At 44.7% G+C, this 17,876-nt stretch overlaps 1 protein-coding gene across 4 annotated transcripts in view; it reads right to left on the bottom strand.

Moving 5' to 3' along the window:
* Positions 1 to 8,260: 8,260 nt before the first annotated feature.
* Positions 8,261 to 17,876, bottom strand: part of LOC134532154 (E3 ubiquitin-protein ligase TRIP12) — a 61,655-nt gene continuing 52,039 nt past the window's right edge. For all 4 annotated transcript variants that reach the window (XM_063368515.1, XM_063368517.1, XM_063368518.1 and 1 more), the window contains exons 24-32: positions 17,424 to 17,629; positions 16,941 to 17,068; positions 15,577 to 15,761; positions 14,533 to 14,642; positions 14,034 to 14,286; positions 12,504 to 12,755; positions 11,140 to 11,469; positions 10,016 to 10,334; positions 8,261 to 9,938 (exon numbers count right to left, since the gene is read on the bottom strand). In XM_063368515.1, coding sequence (XP_063224585.1) covers positions 9,742 to 9,938; positions 10,016 to 10,334; positions 11,140 to 11,469; positions 12,504 to 12,755; positions 14,034 to 14,286; positions 14,533 to 14,642; positions 15,577 to 15,761; positions 16,941 to 17,068; positions 17,424 to 17,629 — 1,980 coding nt within the window. In that variant the 3' untranslated portion in view covers positions 8,261 to 9,741. The remainder of the gene's footprint in view (positions 9,939 to 10,015; positions 10,335 to 11,139; positions 11,470 to 12,503; positions 12,756 to 14,033; positions 14,287 to 14,532; positions 14,643 to 15,576; positions 15,762 to 16,940; positions 17,069 to 17,423; positions 17,630 to 17,876) is intronic.

The following is a 17,876-nucleotide window of genomic DNA, read 5'->3' as shown; positions in this document are numbered from 1 at the left end:
ACTATGGTTTGGTATACTATTATTAATAGTGTTTCACTTGTTCCTAGTTTAAATAATATTCAATATGAATCATTAGTAGGTATTGAGGGCATAACTGCCCTAATTAGAGAGTATCTTTTGGCTCATTTATAAAATTTGCATATAGATGGGGTTTCTAGCCCAAGAGATTTTATTGATGTTCTCAGGTGCCTGTTTGTAAACTTAGATTTGTCACCGATAACCGATAACTAACTCGGTAAGTGTTTCAGAATCATACCAATCCCCTCAGTATTGTGTGTCCTATAGAAATCTTTTATATTTGTGCTTAACCAATCTACATCTTTGGTCAGTAAGAAAAGCCTACAATGTTCTTATCAAAGATATATATCATCCTGCTTTATACATCATCACAAAAGAATCTTTTACTAAAAATACCAACATTTCATCAATGTTCAGAAACTATAACAAAGGTGATTTCCTCAGTTTTTATGACTACATATTAAAAACCACGACTGGTCTGATTTTATAATTGTTATAATGTAAGTGAGTTGTGCAACTAGTTCATTAACTGCATATCTGATAAAACCAACCAGTTTATTCCTATATCTACCAACAAATCCTCTATAAATTTTCTATCTGGTTTTCAACAGATCCAATGGTTACGCCAAATATTTTTAGTATGTATTTATAAACCTGCTATTTGTATTCAACATCCTTTGTTAATTGTTATTTCCTTAGTGTCTAATATAAATATTTAGGACTTAACTAAAACTCTCAACTTCTCCACAGGATTACTTTTTGCTGATGACTTTTAAAAATTTATACAGTAGTAAAATTGCAACATTGTATCTTATTAAAAAATGACACCGCCGCTGCCATCGGCCTAGCCGCTCAAGCTACAGCCACCGCTTTTTTAAACTGAAAGTTTGATTTTTTTTTGTTCTTATTGTAACATAACTGAGAGCATTAAAACTCACACAAAATACATGCTGTACATTAAATTTTTTTTTAAAGCCGCCATTGCGATTTATTCAAATTTGTTCCGATTATATTTTGATGTCAAAAATTCAGATTTTTTGCCGGTTCCTTATAATGTATTCGTAAAATCACTGCTTTGTTAAATCCAGGGTTCTTAAAATAGGGGTCATTTGTATTGACGTCGTCCGGGCCTGCGGCCCCTTTGAGCCCGATATGACACCGCCCAACCACCGTTTCAGTTCAAACCTCCCGCTCGTGCGTGCGTGTGTGCGTGTGTGTCTAGCCCGGCAAGAGGGCGCTTAGCTGCAGTGCGCCGCACCCCTAATTTGCTACGTTTTAATATTATTTGTAAACCCTTTTTGTTTTCATTCGTCTTTGCCCCAGTGTTGTGCAATTTACTTGTGTTTTCTGTAATTTAAATAGGTTACCTTAAATAACTATAGACGTTGCCCGGGCGGACCCGAACAGGCACGGACTTGGACGAGGATAGGAATGCTTTTATATGAATTATCATTAAATAAGTAAATAGTAACAAACTTTCCATTGTCAGTAATTTTTATATATTTTTAATGTTTATCTGTAATTTACTCAACTTTCGCCGGGGCACGGAGTCGTAGAATACAGTAACGGTAATTGTGTTGGCGCGAAGGGCGCCATGTTGCCACCTGCGAGCGATGAGCTCAGCCCAGTCCATCTTCATCACTGACCGAGAGCAGACGCGCCAGCACCCCGGGGACTTCTTCAGCACTGACCAAGTAATTCTGTCTCGTTAATTATTTCTGAATCTCTTTCGTACGTCATCCTCGGGGCAGCTCTCGGTCAGCGGACTGTTTAATTAATTAATTGTCTCAGTCGAGTTTTTTTTTCATCACCGTGTAATAAGTAAACTTTGCAGCATGGCCACGTGTGCGGACCATGCCTTCACCTAAACCGATTCGTGCCTCAGGCTTTTTAACCGTGTAATGTGTAACGTGTAACGGGCGTGTAGAGAGACGTGTTAGTGAAATTAAATCTGGAAAATAAATATAAAGTGAGTACTTATTTAATCACGTGGTGAGTGAGTCTAGGAGTGTGGCGTGCCCGACGCCTAGAGCGGGCCAGGTCTGGGTAGCTAGGATAGAAAGGGCTGGTAACTCGTCCCCACTTGGGCTACGTCACGCCCTGAGCGAGAGACTCCGCCGGGTCCACGTGCCCTTCCACGTGGTGGCGCCCATAGTTAACATCTCGAAATCACCGGCAATGCGCGATCAGCCCTCAAATGGCGCCCAAGAGCGTGGGGCGAGTTACATCTTCCGCGAAAACCAGACCTGTACGAGCGTGTGAGATAGGCGGTTGTTACGCGGAGCGCGCGGAACTAAAGTTCGCGCTGGAACTATTGTTCGCGCGGAGCGCATAGCGGGACTCTGGCGCGCCAGCCACGTGATCAGCCAAGCGCACGCTTCCAGGAATCCGCGCACAAACAACGGACTCCGAGCGCAGTAAGTAACACAGTGCTGATGTGTTCGTGAGGACTGTTCGCGTGTAGAGTACCACGTGCGTAGACATGTATCCGTATCCGGACGAGTGTATCGGGTGTTACTTTCCCTGCCCGAGTTGGGACTTGTATGGCAGGACCGCCGCCGGATATGAGTGTGGCTACTGTACGGAGTACCGCATACACGGCGTGACGAAGTGTGGAGCGAGGTCGTGTCCCGGAGGTAGTAGCGAGGGCTACCGCTGCCAGGAATGTGCCGGCCTGTGGCATCGTGGCTGTATCGGCGAACGTGAATGGACCGTACTGCGCAAGTTTTTTACCTTCACGTGCGCACGGTGCACTGCCTACCTAGCCACCCAGGCGCAGTACGAGGCAGAGACGCTGGAAAATCCTCCACGACACGCCTCGACGCTTCCCGAAACGCCGACGCCGCTCACGCCGACACCGACTCCGATCACGCCGACACCACTCACGCCGAAAAAGACGCCGCTCACGCCGACGCCAACCACGCCGAAAACGACTCCGCTCACGCCGACGCCAACCACGCCGGAAAAGACGCTGCTCGACTCGCCGACGCAGCCCGTGCCAAGGACGCCGCCCGTTGCCGGAACGTCACCGCCGCACCAAGCCGACTCCTCACGCACGACGCCGACCCCAGCACCACGAAGGTACGTCCTGACGTCACCCGCACCGCCACGTGTTACGTTACCGACGCCTACCGCTCTGACAAAGACGCCCGTCGTCCTGACGCCCACGCCCGTCGTCCCGACGCCGACGGCCGCCGTCCCGACGCCCGCCGTGCCGACGCTCATCGACTTGACGTCTCCCGACACAAGTCCGATCCCGCCGCCGCCTGCCACACTGCGTTTCGTCGACCCGACGCCACTTATCCCGACGCCGACGCTCGCCGTCCCGACGCCAACAATTCCGCTTCCGCCACCTCCTGTCCTGGAGCCGCCAACCTCGGCACCTCTCGTCGACCTGACGTCTCCCGACGCTGGTCCAAACGCATCATCGCCAGCAAGACCTCGTTTCGCCGACCTGACGCCACTCATCCCGACTATGATGACGCTTGACTCGCCGAAGCCAACCGAGCGACGCCCGACAACGACCGTCCCACCGCAGTCTGCCACGCCGTCCAGCACCCGCCTCGTGTCGGAGACACCTCCCGACGCCGGAATGACCTCGCCACCGCACCGAACCGCCGTCCCGACGCCACCAAGGTCATTTCCGGCGAAACCCGCATCGTCTCCGCCACACGACTCGCCACGGACGCCACCAGATTCGACGCCGACGCTTCGTGTCACCTTGTCGCCACCACCTGGCTTCGACGTCATCCGGCCGTCGTCACCGCTACCAGAGTGCGCAGTCGCAAACAGGACGCTTTGCGACACGATGTCCAGGGCCATGACGCCGAGACGCCTGAGCGCCGCCCCGCCGCCTGGATTTGCTCCTCTGTGCCCGCCTGGTTTCGAGGCACAGACGGATGAACCGGACCGAAAGAGAAGGACGCGCGCGACGCCGACGCGGACGCCGCCTACAGGCCCACCTGACGCGACGCCAGGAACGACCGAGACGCCACGACGCCCGATTCCGACGCCGAATGCCGCAGTACCGGAACACCGGTCAAGTGCCCTGCCGCCCGAGACGCCACAAAAATGTCGCAAGTTGGCAACATTGGGACGCCGCACCGTGAAGAGTCGCCTGAGCTCCCTACATCCGCCTGTCGCGATGCAGGTCGACGCCACGACGCCGGGACGCCCGACCGTCCCACCACCGAACGTGACCACCACCCGGACTTCGACACCTGTCACCCGTCTGTCACGACGGGCCGCGAAGCGCCCGCCTGTCGGCGAGGCTGAGCCGGGCCGTGCCGAGCGCCGCCCGCGCTTGCTGCCCGCCTGCCACGAGCCGCCTGACCTTGGCCGCCGCCGTCCCTGCCGGCCAGCGCCCTGGCCACCGCCACGCTATCACACGCAGCAGCCGCCGCAGCCGCAGCTGACGCAGATTTGGGGCTCGGGACAACTGGTGGGTCACCACCCACAAGGTTAGTCAGCCAGCGCCCATTCTGTCCGTGTGTATCGTCCTCCATAGTGTAAATATTGCTCAACTGTCATTTTGTAAACATTGCTCGCCGCCATCATGTAAACATTGCTCGCCCTTCCATCGTGTAAACATTGCTTGTCCGTCCGTCATGTCAACATTGCCACCTGCCCGCACAAACATAAACATCAACATTGCCACGTGGGAGTGCGCGACGTAAACACCACAGGCAACGCCCCCCAACCATCTGTCAAACGGCGCTGTCATATCGGCCTACTTTCGGAGGGGGCAATTGACGTCGTCCGGGCCTGCGGCCCCTTTGAGCCCGATATGACACCGCCCAACCACCGTTTCAGTTCAAACCTCCCGCTCGTGCGTGCGTGTGTGCGTGTGTGTCTAGCCCGGCAAGAGGGCGCTTAGCTGCAGTGCGCCGCACCCCTAATTTGCTACGTTTTAATATTATTTGTAAACCCTTTTTGTTTTCATTCGTCTTTGCCCCAGTGTTGTGCAATTTACTTGTGTTTTCTGTAATTTAAATAGGTTACCTTAAATAACTATAGACGTTGCCCGGGCGGACCCGAACAGGCACGGACTTGGACGAGGATAGGAATGCTTTTATATGAATTATCATTAAATAAGTAAATAGTAACAAACTTTCCATTGTCAGTAATTTTTATATATTTTTAATGTTTATCTGTAATTTACTCAACTTTCGCCGGGGCACGGAGTCGTAGAATACAGTAACGGTAATTGTGTTGGCGCGAAGGGCGCCATGTTGCCACCTGCGAGCGATGAGCTCAGCCCAGTCCATCTTCATCACTGACCGAGAGCAGACGCGCCAGCACCCCGGGGACTTCTTCAGCACTGACCAAGTAATTCTGTCTCGTTAATTATTTCTGAATCTCTTTCGTACGTCATCCTCGGGGCAGCTCTCGGTCAGCGGACTGTTTAATTAATTAATTGTCTCAGTCGAGTTTTTTTTTCATCACCGTGTAATAAGTAAACTTTGCAGCATGGCCACGTGTGCGGACCATGCCTTCACCTAAACCGATTCGTGCCTCAGGCTTTTTAACCGTGTAATGTGTAACGTGTAACGGGCGTGTAGAGAGACGTGTTAGTGAAATTAAATCTGGAAAATAAATATAAAGTGAGTACTTATTTAATCACGTGGTGAGTGAGTCTAGGAGTGTGGCGTGCCCGACGCCTAGAGCGGGCCAGGTCTGGGTAGCTAGGATAGAAAGGGCTGGTAACTCGTCCCCACTTGGGCTACGTCACGCCCTGAGCGAGAGACTCCGCCGGGTCCACGTGCCCTTCCACGTGGTGGCGCCCATAGTTAACATCTCGAAATCACCGGCAATGCGCGATCAGCCCTCAGTATAGAGGTCATCACTACAACCAAGAATGCTACTTGTTTTATGAAGAATGTCATAATTTTGAAATACATATTTATGTCCATCATAAACATTTAACATAAATTTGTAATCTGACCAAAATATCTGTTTTTAAAAGTTGGATGAAAGGCTTATTCTAAATAATAAAAAAAAAATATTTGTGGTAATGGACTCCCCAAGAACTGCCCTGTGTTAGAAGAGAAAGTTGAATAATGCATAACCAAGGTATGTCAATTGAGTGAAATTTGTTTGTTTTTATGTTGCAACTGATTTTGAACTACATAGTTTCCTCTTAAGAAGTTTTCCCTGGTATGTTTTTAGCTCCAGTTTCTTTGAAAAATGTGTAACAAGGTTTAACTGTACGTATATGGTGTGACAAGATTTTATCATTTATTTTTAGAATAATATATTTTTTAAAACAAGAGATTTTGGTGTTGTAGTATAAATATAATTATAACACAATATAAATATAACACAATTTTCAACAAATAAGACATTTACTTGTTTAATGATACTTCGTTTACCAAAAGTGTCATTTTGACAGATAATGATGCACTTGTACAATTTAATAATTTGTAATAAGCATGTCTAACTACAACAAAAATAAATCAGCAAGTGCATGTGCATTTGAAAAATTTACCAATATCGAAATGTAAAAATAAATAGTTACTAAATACAGTTGCAATATATAAAAAATGCAAAAAACGTTACCCAATCTATTTATGTAGTACATACATTTTGGTACTAACTCCATGCTAAATAATTTACTTTCATTGAATTCAATATATGTATTTAAAAATTTACATTTGTTTGTAATCTGAGTAAGTCTTGCTGATCAATTTCATGATGTTTGGTTGCATGCTGGTGCTTTATAGTGTATGAACTCGCATTTTGGTCTTATTTTGGTTATCTTGTTCCTAATAGTACGTAATCTTAACAAGACTGAGCAGAAACAGGATCTCATTACTGTTGAATGACGTCAGCGCAATACGTGACCAAGCATAAAGAAATCACCACCATGTCGACAATCTAGTTGTTACGATAGGACAAGTTTTTATCATGCCTTACGCACACTCCACTAAGTCACACTACAACGACAAACCCTATAAAATGGCACAGCATAGGGCATGCGAGTTGCAAAATAATAATCACTCCCAATCTTTTCCACGTAACCACACTGCCCAATGACTCAATTGCAGTCTGAGAACTGATCCAGCCCAGAAGTCTTAATAATATTTCCTAGTGAGACTGATACAACAGTCAGACGTCAGATCAACCACAGAATTCGTCCTGGTAGCCACCAGGAAAACTCAAGTCGAGTGCGCCGAATTATAATTCTGAGGTGTCCAACACTTTGGCTTAATTTAATATTTACATATGGCAATCACTGTTTACAAACCCACATCATCTTATCTTCTTTAGAAAACTGCTCAGTAGTTTTTATGCTTGCAAGAAGTGCTTCGGGAAATTTTCCCATAACATCTTCATTGTGAAAGCCATGGTAAACTGCTGAATCTTCTACATCTCTGTATAAATTCCGCCATTACATATTGACGTTTAAATTTGTAACCATTCCCCATGTTTTAAGAGGACAGGGCAGGTTGCACTGTGCATGAATGATAATATAAAAACAATAATATAACCTGTGACTTGAGGGAATTTGATGGTTTTTTGTCGGCATTACAAAGACCTGAATGTACAGAAAAAGTCAATACAGTGTATAGCTACAAGGAAAGGAAAAAAAAAAAAAAAAAAAAGGCAGTAAAATCATTAGAATCACTTAGAAAAATATCTATAGTAACCAAATCTCAGATCAAAAAAATATATATTACAACCTCAAGCTAATTTTAATTTATTTAAATATTCTGTAATGCAATTGTAAAAGAAAATCATTGTACTATAGTATACCTATTTCATGAATCAAAATACATCCTCTTTATGAGGTAAAATACCTTCTTTAAATTCATACCTATTAACTTCAATATATTATTTTTGATGATTATTATTTTGCACAATTCCTTTTTGACACACAAAAAAATGTTACTTTATTTTTAAACACACATAATAGTGATTTCATTCAATAGAATATTTTAACGATCAAATTCAAAAATATAAATAGCAACATGGACCTTATTAATGAAGAGGACACCCAAAAGAGACAAATCGATACGAGCTCTCCTACACCCGGTAAACAGTATATTTAAGCCGAGGAATCCACAAAGTATCATCAAAGCCCTCTTAGTGATAATACAATATGTTCTATCTCTTGACAAGATCAAAACAAGTTTTGCAAAAATGAGGCATGACTTACGATAAAATATTTCATGTTCACGGTACAGGATGGGATATGTGCTCTAAAGGTAAGTTCTTCAGCCACCACATTTAACATCAAAAGTCACGGACTTGCAAATATTTTATTTACGCAATTCATACCAATATCTTTTAGACATCTCAACATAAACTGTTAAATTAAAGGTGTACATAAGATACAGCAACAGGCATAATATAATTTAAAAACAAACCAAACAAATTTCACTATATTTTACAAGTATATTCTCTCATTATGCTGTCTTCACAGATAACATTTCCTTCAGTATATTTATGAAATGTGTGATTTAATGATCTTCAGTTTAATTGGAACACCAGGAATAAAAATGTGTGGTTCAAAGCACTTATGACATGACAACACTTTCACTACACACAGCTTCTCGGAACTTAACTAAAAATATGAACTAGTATGGACAGCCACACACTGAGCTCACAAGGCTGTCAAACACGTAAGAAAACTGCATCTGCAGACGCTCTGCCAGCTGTTTGCTAAGAGATGCTCACATTCCCTCTCACAGAAATTATGCGACTCACACCACGACCAAACAGTTTTTCCTTGAAATTGAGAAAACCTACCTGTGCTAATTCAAGCACTTCCATAATGGACAAAAAAAATATAACTGTCCCTAAAAATTTTAATAGTGAAGTTTGCAGTGACATTTAAAAATTCAAAGAATTCCATGAAATATATTTTTCTGTCTCACAGAAAAGTCTACTGAAAAATAAAATCCATTAAATCCAAGAATAATTTCTATGCCACATAGAAAACAAGTTCAACGGCATTCCAAAAACTGGGAGCCTAAATAATGCTGTTACGACAGGAAAAAGAAATTGTTAATATTGATAAGTTTTTTTTTTGGGAGTTTATGTCTTACAGAATAGTTTATAAAACTTACAAATTAGAGGTCCTTTTAACATCTGGGTAGAAATTATTTTCAGGTCTGAATTCTAATCTATTTCAAATATTTTTGTCAACTTAGCCAGCCGTACTCACCACTACATAAAATGTACATTTAAAATTCAGAAGTATTCCTCCTTAGTGTACAAAACCTGAGCAACATTCTTTGCACAGAAAAGATTCAGCTATTATAACAATAATCACTTCAGCCCTCAGAGACATAAATATCTGGGAAGGATTTCCCAAATTTAGTTTCCATCGAAATGTAAAAATATCAGGTTCAGCAGTGAAAGTGTTGACATATTTTGAAACGAGATATCAAAACTACAAGAAATTACTTACCAGTGTTTATTTGCAAGCTACTTTACGGTGTATTCACTAAAGAAAATCACAACATACTGGCGGAGGTACAAAAGAAACAAGGTACACTCATAACGCAATAAAAAAAAACCTTCAAAGGACTAGGTCTTGCATAGCTCTTCATGTAGAATAGTCTTCAATCTGCAGTTTTAAAAAACTAACCCCACACTTCCGTAGCCAAAACTGATGTTGAACAATTTAGAGCCCCCCCCAAATGACATGAATCTAATACCTCGGGCGATGTTCGTGCACGGACGCGAGACAGAGAGTTCGTGGCGCGCCGGCGCGAACTAGGAGAGGTGGAAGGAGTGCTGGCCCTCGCGGGCGGCCAGCCCCAGCTTGGCCCGCATCACCTCCAGCGACGAGTAGTCGGGCAGCTTGAGGTAGTTGACGCACGTCATCACGGACGGCAGGTAGTCGTCGGGGTTCATGTTGGGCTCCAGCGTCTTGCGCACCACCGTGAAGGGCGGGGACAAGCTCTTGAAACCTGCGCACACACACCCCGGGGGTCTGGGTCACGGAGCACCGGCGAGCGGCAAGGGCGGGAACGGAACACGCACTCACCTCCGACGGGCAGGCACGGCGAGCCGGTGACGAACTGCACGAAGAGGCGCTGCTCCTCGCGGTTGTAGGCGCTCAGGACCTGGAAGAGGAAGCGGATGGCACGGGAGTCGGCGGTGTAGCCGTGGTCGGGCCGGCAGCACTCCATCAGGGTCTTGACGTCCCAGCCGCCCTGGGCCACGCCCCCGCCACAGAACACCAGCTCCAGCTCCTCCGGGTAGAACATCTGCAGCTGCGCCAGCGGGAACACCGACTCGAAGCCCTCCCGGAACGCTTCCATCTGCCGGGCCACTCCCTCCTGCAGGTACCAGTGGCACACCAGCTGCGAACAACCGCACGTCTCTCACTGCCCTGGTCACACTGCTGCCGTCGTGAAGGCATTAACAATCACAGGATAACAATTCAGGAACACAATTTATTGATCTCAAATGTTTAGGTCTTACACATTCCAAATGACGAATAACTACAGTAGTAAAATACAACAGGGCATAAAACGACCAAATAACTTGTAAAATTACAATCAAAGCAGGTAATACAAGACATGCAATATTTCATAATTCAGTTGGTTACAAATATCAACTATCTTGACTTACCCAAGGCAGTGCCGAGTGCCGCCCACTGCCACCTATGTTAGCACTGTAAAAGCATTTTTATGGGCCTGTGCCTCGCCAGCCTTCAAGGGTGTAAACAGGGAGCATGTTTACAGTTATTGATCCCATATTATATTATAATAACTATTATTTTCAATTGATCTAAATGCTGATCTCATGATACATGTATGTAAGAGAACTAGAGCAACCTGATAAAACCACATCTCATTGCAGATAGTGTCATTAATTTGGTTATATGTAGTAAATTATGAATTATATTTTATTAAATTACGGATGGAGCAAATCAAATCCTCAAGAACCATCAAACCTTTAGTAATCAATGGATTCAATATTCAAGGAAAAAGATTTGAAGGAAAAATAATCCAAGGGAGTAAAGTGAATTTAAAAAATTCAACACTGATAACACCTGAAGATTGCTAGGCAAATTCTTTTCACGCTCATCCTGTCACAATTGACTAAAACATTGAACTTTTAACTGTGGAAGGTTAGTTCCGAGTGCAGGGGTGCGTGACTGACCTTGACGTACTGGTCGACGTTGGAGAGCGCGAGGGGCAGGTCCTTGCCGCCGCGTCGCAGCTCGACGCCGGCGTGGCCGGGCAGCGTGAAGTCCAGCCCCAGGTCCTGCACGGGGCAGCCGTCCAGGCCGAGCCTCTCCAGCCCCTGGCGGCGGTCGGCCGGCGCCAGGGCCGCGTTGCGCTCCAGGGCGTCCCGGCGCCGCGCCACCTCCTGCAGCCGCAGCAGCGTGCGGTGCACCTCGGGGTGCACCTGGGAGAGGTCGGCCAACCACAGGCAGCCCTCCTGGCCCAGCAGCCAGCGGTAGAAGGCCAGGCTCAGGGGCAGGTCCAGCTGCACACACACGCCAGTGTCGCTTGCAGCTACTTCTACCACTGTCAACCATCACACAGTGCTGGTTGTCTCTGAAGCTCTAGTACCCTCCCGATCAAACAACAGGGAGCGATCCCTAACAGTTCTGTATTATGAAAGCTCTGGAATGTCTTAAAATAGAACCGGAAGATACTCCCACACTACCCTTTAAAGGCGCATATTGGGAGGGGAACGTTGAGAAATGCCGGCCGCAAGGTCGGAATACATCTGTCGACCATCACGCCTACACACAGCACATTCATCCCCTTCTTGCGTATCCTGAAACCTTTGAAAGTATCAGTATTTGTTCATATCACTCATGTTTACGCAAGAAATTATGCTCCGTGGATAAGTTTGGTATGTAGTATTAAAATTAGCTTCTCTGAAAGTATTTTGTTGTAAGCAGGGTACGAGTGGGAATTTTTTATTATTATATATAATCGCATCCAGTGACACGAGATACAACTGTGCTCATTGGGGATAGGTGGCTTGTTTGTGGTCTAATGATGGTTGAGTGGGGTGCTGATGAGTCACGATAAACAAACACACCATTTATTTGGGCATACTGTATCTATGGTGAGACTTGAAATTTTGTGAAGGTTAACCTGAAACTGAGAACTAGGAACATTAAAAAAAAAAAGGAAAAAAAAAAAGGAAAAAAAAATTTGATCACATCACGAACATAAATGTTACGCATAAAGCATAAAGGCTGGTAGGTATGAAATACACACACCCGACTTACGGAGTGGTTATTTACGTATAATACACACGCACGTGTGGCATCCCATGTGAGCATTTAAGAAAACTGCACCACCTGGAGCTCTAGTATGTAAGATTCACCCCATTTAGAAACTAACATATCCAAAATAATTTTCTTAAAATAGTTGAATTCTCTGCTGCATGCTAGTAAAACCCCCAAAGAAAAAAGTTGCAGTCACATACATGAGTCTCAGCAGATTGTAAAACCACATACAGAATTCATAATTGTAACAGGCAGCACTTGGAGCCGGACTCACCATGCGGGAGTCCATGACGGCCTTGGCCATGAACTTGCCGAGGAAGCGGAACTTGCTCTTGACGCGTGCGAGGTGGGTGGACTTGGTGGAGCGGCCGAGGGGGGCGGGGAACAGCCCCACGGGGGAGTACAGGTAGCTGGTCGTGCCCGGGTTGCTAGTTCGCTCTCCGTGCCACAGCTCCAGGTCTGCGCGCTGCAGCTCGCGCGACACCAGCGCGTAGAACTCCAGCGTCGGTCCCAGCCCGGTGCCCACCTGCGGGGCGTTAGGCACTCGCTCTCAAGACACCCGCTAGATGGTCTGGTGGTTACAACCAAGCAGATGACGGTGTATCCAACGGTCCATCACAACACTACCGTAACTTGCGTCGTCCCAACTGGTAAGGCTACCGTGCAGCTCGTCATTTAATATTTGCACATCCTTGCTCCACTCGTACATTGCACAAGTGACGAGTTACGTTAAATACACAAACTGTCATTTGTTTTGCAAACTTAATTAGTGTGTAATCTTCTGGGCTTGGAGAAGTAAAAATGGACTTGAAGGAACGTTGAAAGTGGCGACATCAACAGCATCTCTAGAGAACAAGGTCCGACACATTTTCAATGATTTAGATCCTTGAAAACTAACTAAATTTACTGAGATGGAGGAATAATGGAGAAATAATGCTTTTCAATTTGCACACTTTTGAGGCAATGTCAATAAATTTTGGCATGATTTGAAGTAGTACGGTCATAAATGCACGGTAGTAACGGCACTTAAGTAGCTTTCAATATAAATAAATAATAATATAACAATTCCACAAACAATAGACTAACCCTTCTTTAATAGCTATTCGCTTCCTTTACTTCCTATATACTTTAGCCCAATTACCATAGTAGTACTACAGATTACATTACATAGAGATAGAAATAGCTGCGATGCCCAAAAGTTCAGGCAATGTATATTTTATGACTTCTTGAAAGTCAGCAGCATCACTAGAGAGCAAGGCCAGAAACATTCAGGGGTAGCTTAATTTGTGCCAACCAGTATTCACGAATGGTACGTAATGTGGTTAGTGATTCATGGCAGACATGCACTTAATTACATCCGAGATGAGAATTACATTAACATGTTAAATAATCTCTCTTGTTAACACAAAATGTTAAGTTTATGATTCTTTGATCTTATTAGAATTAAAACTTATTTCAATATGACTTAACAAATTTAATTCTTATTATTTTGTAACTTCGAAATGTTGTTGGTGCCTAGTAATTACAGGCCTGTTCTATTAACAATGCGGTGCTTAATTTTTTTTTTGCAGTTTAATTTTAGAATCTTTAACCTCAAAATGTAATTAATTTATTTAAATGTATTTGAACAAATAATTAAAAATGTAAACTAATATTAACGAGAGCAGTGTCTTGATTAAAATGGTAGTTGACTAGCACCTTTCCATCACAGAAAATAAATTATTTTAACAAACAACTCTTATGGGGAACGGTCTGTTAGTGTTTCACCCAAGCACGCGATGGTGGAGCGAGAGGGGCAACGCACCTCGTCGTGGTACTGCACCTCCAGCAGGGCCTTGGACGACGCCAGCTCCTGCATCAGGTGCTCCGCCTGCTTGAGGATGTCCTCCCGCGAGATGATGCGCTTGCGGCGGTCCAGGCGCGGCGTCACGCGCTCCTGGGAGTCCGAGCCGCTCAGCTCCGGGGTCGAGTCCAGCAGGCGCTGCAGCGCCCGGTCGCGGTCGAACGACGTGGCGTACAGCAGCAGCTGCCGCGTCTCGAACGGCAGCAGGAACGGGCTGTAATCGGTTACGCATCAACACTCTACTAGCTCTGAGTAGGGGCTGGAAGAATTAGCTTTAACTTTTCTTTTTTTAAATTAGTGTTTATTACTGTAATATTAGCTTGATAATGCAACTTATTAAATTTATTTTCAGAATTTTTCCATGATAAACAGTGCAAAACTGCATTAAAACAGGCTAATTATTGAACCACACAGTGCTATGGTAATACGGGTAAAGGAAGAAGGAAGGAAGAGGACTCACCACGCGGTGGCAATCTGCTGCAGCCACGACGGCAGGTTGCCCGTCATGATCACCAGCGGGTCCTGCAGCTGGCGACTGGCCTTCGCTGCCACCTTGCTGTTCACAAACTCCTGCGACCACGCGACAAGCCCCGCGTTCAGAACACACTCCCCGCACATGCTACCACTTGCCTGGGACCCTGGTCCGATCACAGGCGGATCTCATCGACCGAACACCAGCACCGATGGCTTGCTTAGAATTTAACCCTAGTTTTTTTTTTTTATTCAAAAAAGTGAAACCTTTGAAAAGCAGGCCATGACTCCTGGGTCGCCTGTGAAGTCATGACTTGGCCAAAAGCCAGCATCACTACAAAAGATCAACATGCTAACTTCTTTAAGGCCCAGTCCCACACAGAAAGTTGATTATTTCATTTGAACATTATAACTTTGCTCTAAGCACTTTATCCGTCAATTTTAACATGATACCTTTCTTGTATTTATCGTGTTGACTAGATGTAAGCTTTTGGACATACGCCATTGCTTAGCACATGTATGTCTGTAGAAGAAAAATAAAAAAAAATAACACAAATGACAAAAATACAAATGAAGCAAAAAATTGCTGTTGTCAGGATATAAACACCATACAATACTCCACAAGAGGAATATGGTCAACAAAGGAAGGAAAAAAAAAAAAAAAAAAAAAAAAAAAAATTTGGACTAATAAAAGAACGAAAAAACCACCACAAATGATGAAAGCACAAAAAGTATTGAACCCAAATAATTCAGCACAACAGTTGTAACGAGACAAAAAATACGACAAAACGAAAAGAAACAAATACAATAGTTTTCCAAAACAGAAACAAGCGACGTTTTGGGAACTGCTATCTGCTCCCGTCCTCAGGCAGAGACGCACATGGTACGAAAACAGAGGTCTTTTGGGTAATTTTTTAGTTTTCTTCTACAGACATACATGTGCTAAGCAATGGCGTATGTCCAAAAGCTCACACCAGGTCATGCACTCCCACTGCACAAATCTTTCAAAGATTGTCAGAACTCGGTGCCTCACCTGCTGGCTGATGACGGGCGTGTAGGCCATGGCGGGGTACAGCGCGCTCCAGTACCGGTTGAGCGCACACAGCACGCGCAGCAGGCACAGCACCTCCAGGGACGCGTCCTGGACGGTGACCGTGTCGGGCAGCTGCGGCACCAGGAAGGGGGCCAGCGGCGACTGCAGCGCGGGCACCACGCCTTCTGCAACACCGACGCCACGCTCCCCCGTCGCCACCGTCGCCACCGTCCCCACGCCACCCAGGCATCCAGCAAGTGCCACGCCACTGAGGCCACACAGTCAACAATCATTGTATTTTACAATTCCCTAACAACAACGACAACAATAACTTTCATTAATTATTTCAACTAGACAGCATGACATGTCTACAAATTCTTACTGAACCAATTTCAGAATTTTTTTTCAGGAACTGTAAATATATTTTTTAAACAACTTTCATATAACAAGTCATTTTTTAAATAAATGACATGCGAAATTAAACATTATTTATAATATACCTCATTGCAAGGATGTAGCGATTTTTTATAGGTTTGAAAGCTAAAACCTAGCCAAAGGCTAGCGGGAATTAAATTTTCAACTTCCAGCACCATCGCTGTTTGTGACTTTTTCATGGCTACACATTTCAGTTAAAATACTTTTTTCTTGTTTTTTTTTTCTCGATCTGCTGACATCCTGCCAGGATATAATGTGTTAGAGAGGAAAAAATATTTTTCAGCTGTTTTAAACCAAAATGTTGGAATATTTGATACATTATATCCTTCTATAATAAAGTTATAATTAATATATAAACAAGGTTTTAATTTCATTATATAACAATGTCTCTCAACATATACAATTACCATTATTACTTCCAGATCAACCTCTTCTCTTTTCTGAATTTCTCACAAGATATCAGCGAACACAAACACTGACACTCAGCCCACGATGGGGCTTTAGTTATTTTTAGCCTCCATCCCCAGGACATGTTTGTCCCTGGTTTGTACCAATGTCTCCAAGTGACTTCGGGACTTAATTTGTGAGATGTAACATGCATGCGAGTGTTAAGAAATTTTTTCAGTATTATCGAAATTAATAAATAATAAACATCATGTTTTCAGCAGGAAAAATCAGATTAAGTTGCTATGGATACTTTGAGAACTGTTGTGAGCATTATTTAATGTTCTGGGAGAACTATAAATTGAATGAAAAAAAGCATGTTGTATTTTATAAAGACAGTCTTCCTAAATTCAAACCGAAATGAAAATTTAAAACAACTGCAAAAATCATCAATGAACATTATCAGAAGTTTTGAAAATTTATTTCAGAAGATTGTCTGTGACAGTTCCAAGCCGGGCCGATCCGAGTTGTAACGGAGTGCTCACCGTTCCAGAGCTCGTCTGCCTTGCGGCCGCGCGTGTTGGCCTTGGTGCTGGTGCCCTTGCCCTTGCGTCCCGAGGCACCGCTCGACCCCGGCTTGCTGTTCATGTTGCAGTCGTCCTCCGGCACCGGCCTGTCGCACGGGGCACACACGGCCTCACACAGCGCCCTCCTCCTCTACCCTCGCCGGCCTCTACATCACCTTAGAAAATGCTAACATAATAGGCAGGATAAAAAAGACACACACGACAAATAGTCCTACTAGCTTGCAACATTGCCAATGTTGAGTGTTTGAATATACATTTTGTAAAATATTATCCCAGAATAATCTTAAATCATTCAACCACTAGAGATTCAATGGCAATCAGGGGTTCACCGAGTCCACCGGCCCATTCTCATTCATTGCTAATCATTTAAAAAATAATTTAAGTGTACACTCCTCAGGGTTAAACAAGTAAATATAAATATAGATATGCAGCAAGTCGCACTTGTAGTAGATGGTGTGGGTGTGGACCCAGACGCCCGAGTTGCCGAGCGGGGCCTCGTTGTCTGTGTCCGTCTCCGACTGGTCGTTGCCGGCCAGGCTGAACTGCCGCACCGCCTGGTACACCGTCATGTTGTAGGGCAGCACCTGCTCCCCGATCACGAACTGCAGGCGGTGCCTGGCCGTGCCCTGGCTGATCACCACCGCCGCCTGTCCACCAACACACATGCCTCACAAACTGACTCTGCACAACAAAATGCTATCCAAGACTTTTTACCATGATGATAATCATCAATGGAATAAATTCAAGAATTCTAAGAGCCGATTGCACAAACGTGAATCAAGGCAAAAAAAATTATCTAAAAATATGAATATCCTGGAAAGTTTTGGTTCTGAATTATTTACTTGAATGCGCACATTTTCTTAAATTTGATTATCCTGGAAAGTTTTGGCTTTG

The sequence above is a fragment of the Bacillus rossius genome, chromosome 5, assembly GCF_032445375.1.
Source record: "Bacillus rossius redtenbacheri isolate Brsri chromosome 5, Brsri_v3, whole genome shotgun sequence".
In the NCBI taxonomy this organism is placed as follows: domain Eukaryota; kingdom Metazoa; phylum Arthropoda; class Insecta; order Phasmatodea; family Bacillidae; genus Bacillus; species Bacillus rossius.
The sequence above is the reverse complement of the archived record's forward strand: the minus strand, read 5'-3'. Positions and strand labels throughout refer to the sequence as shown.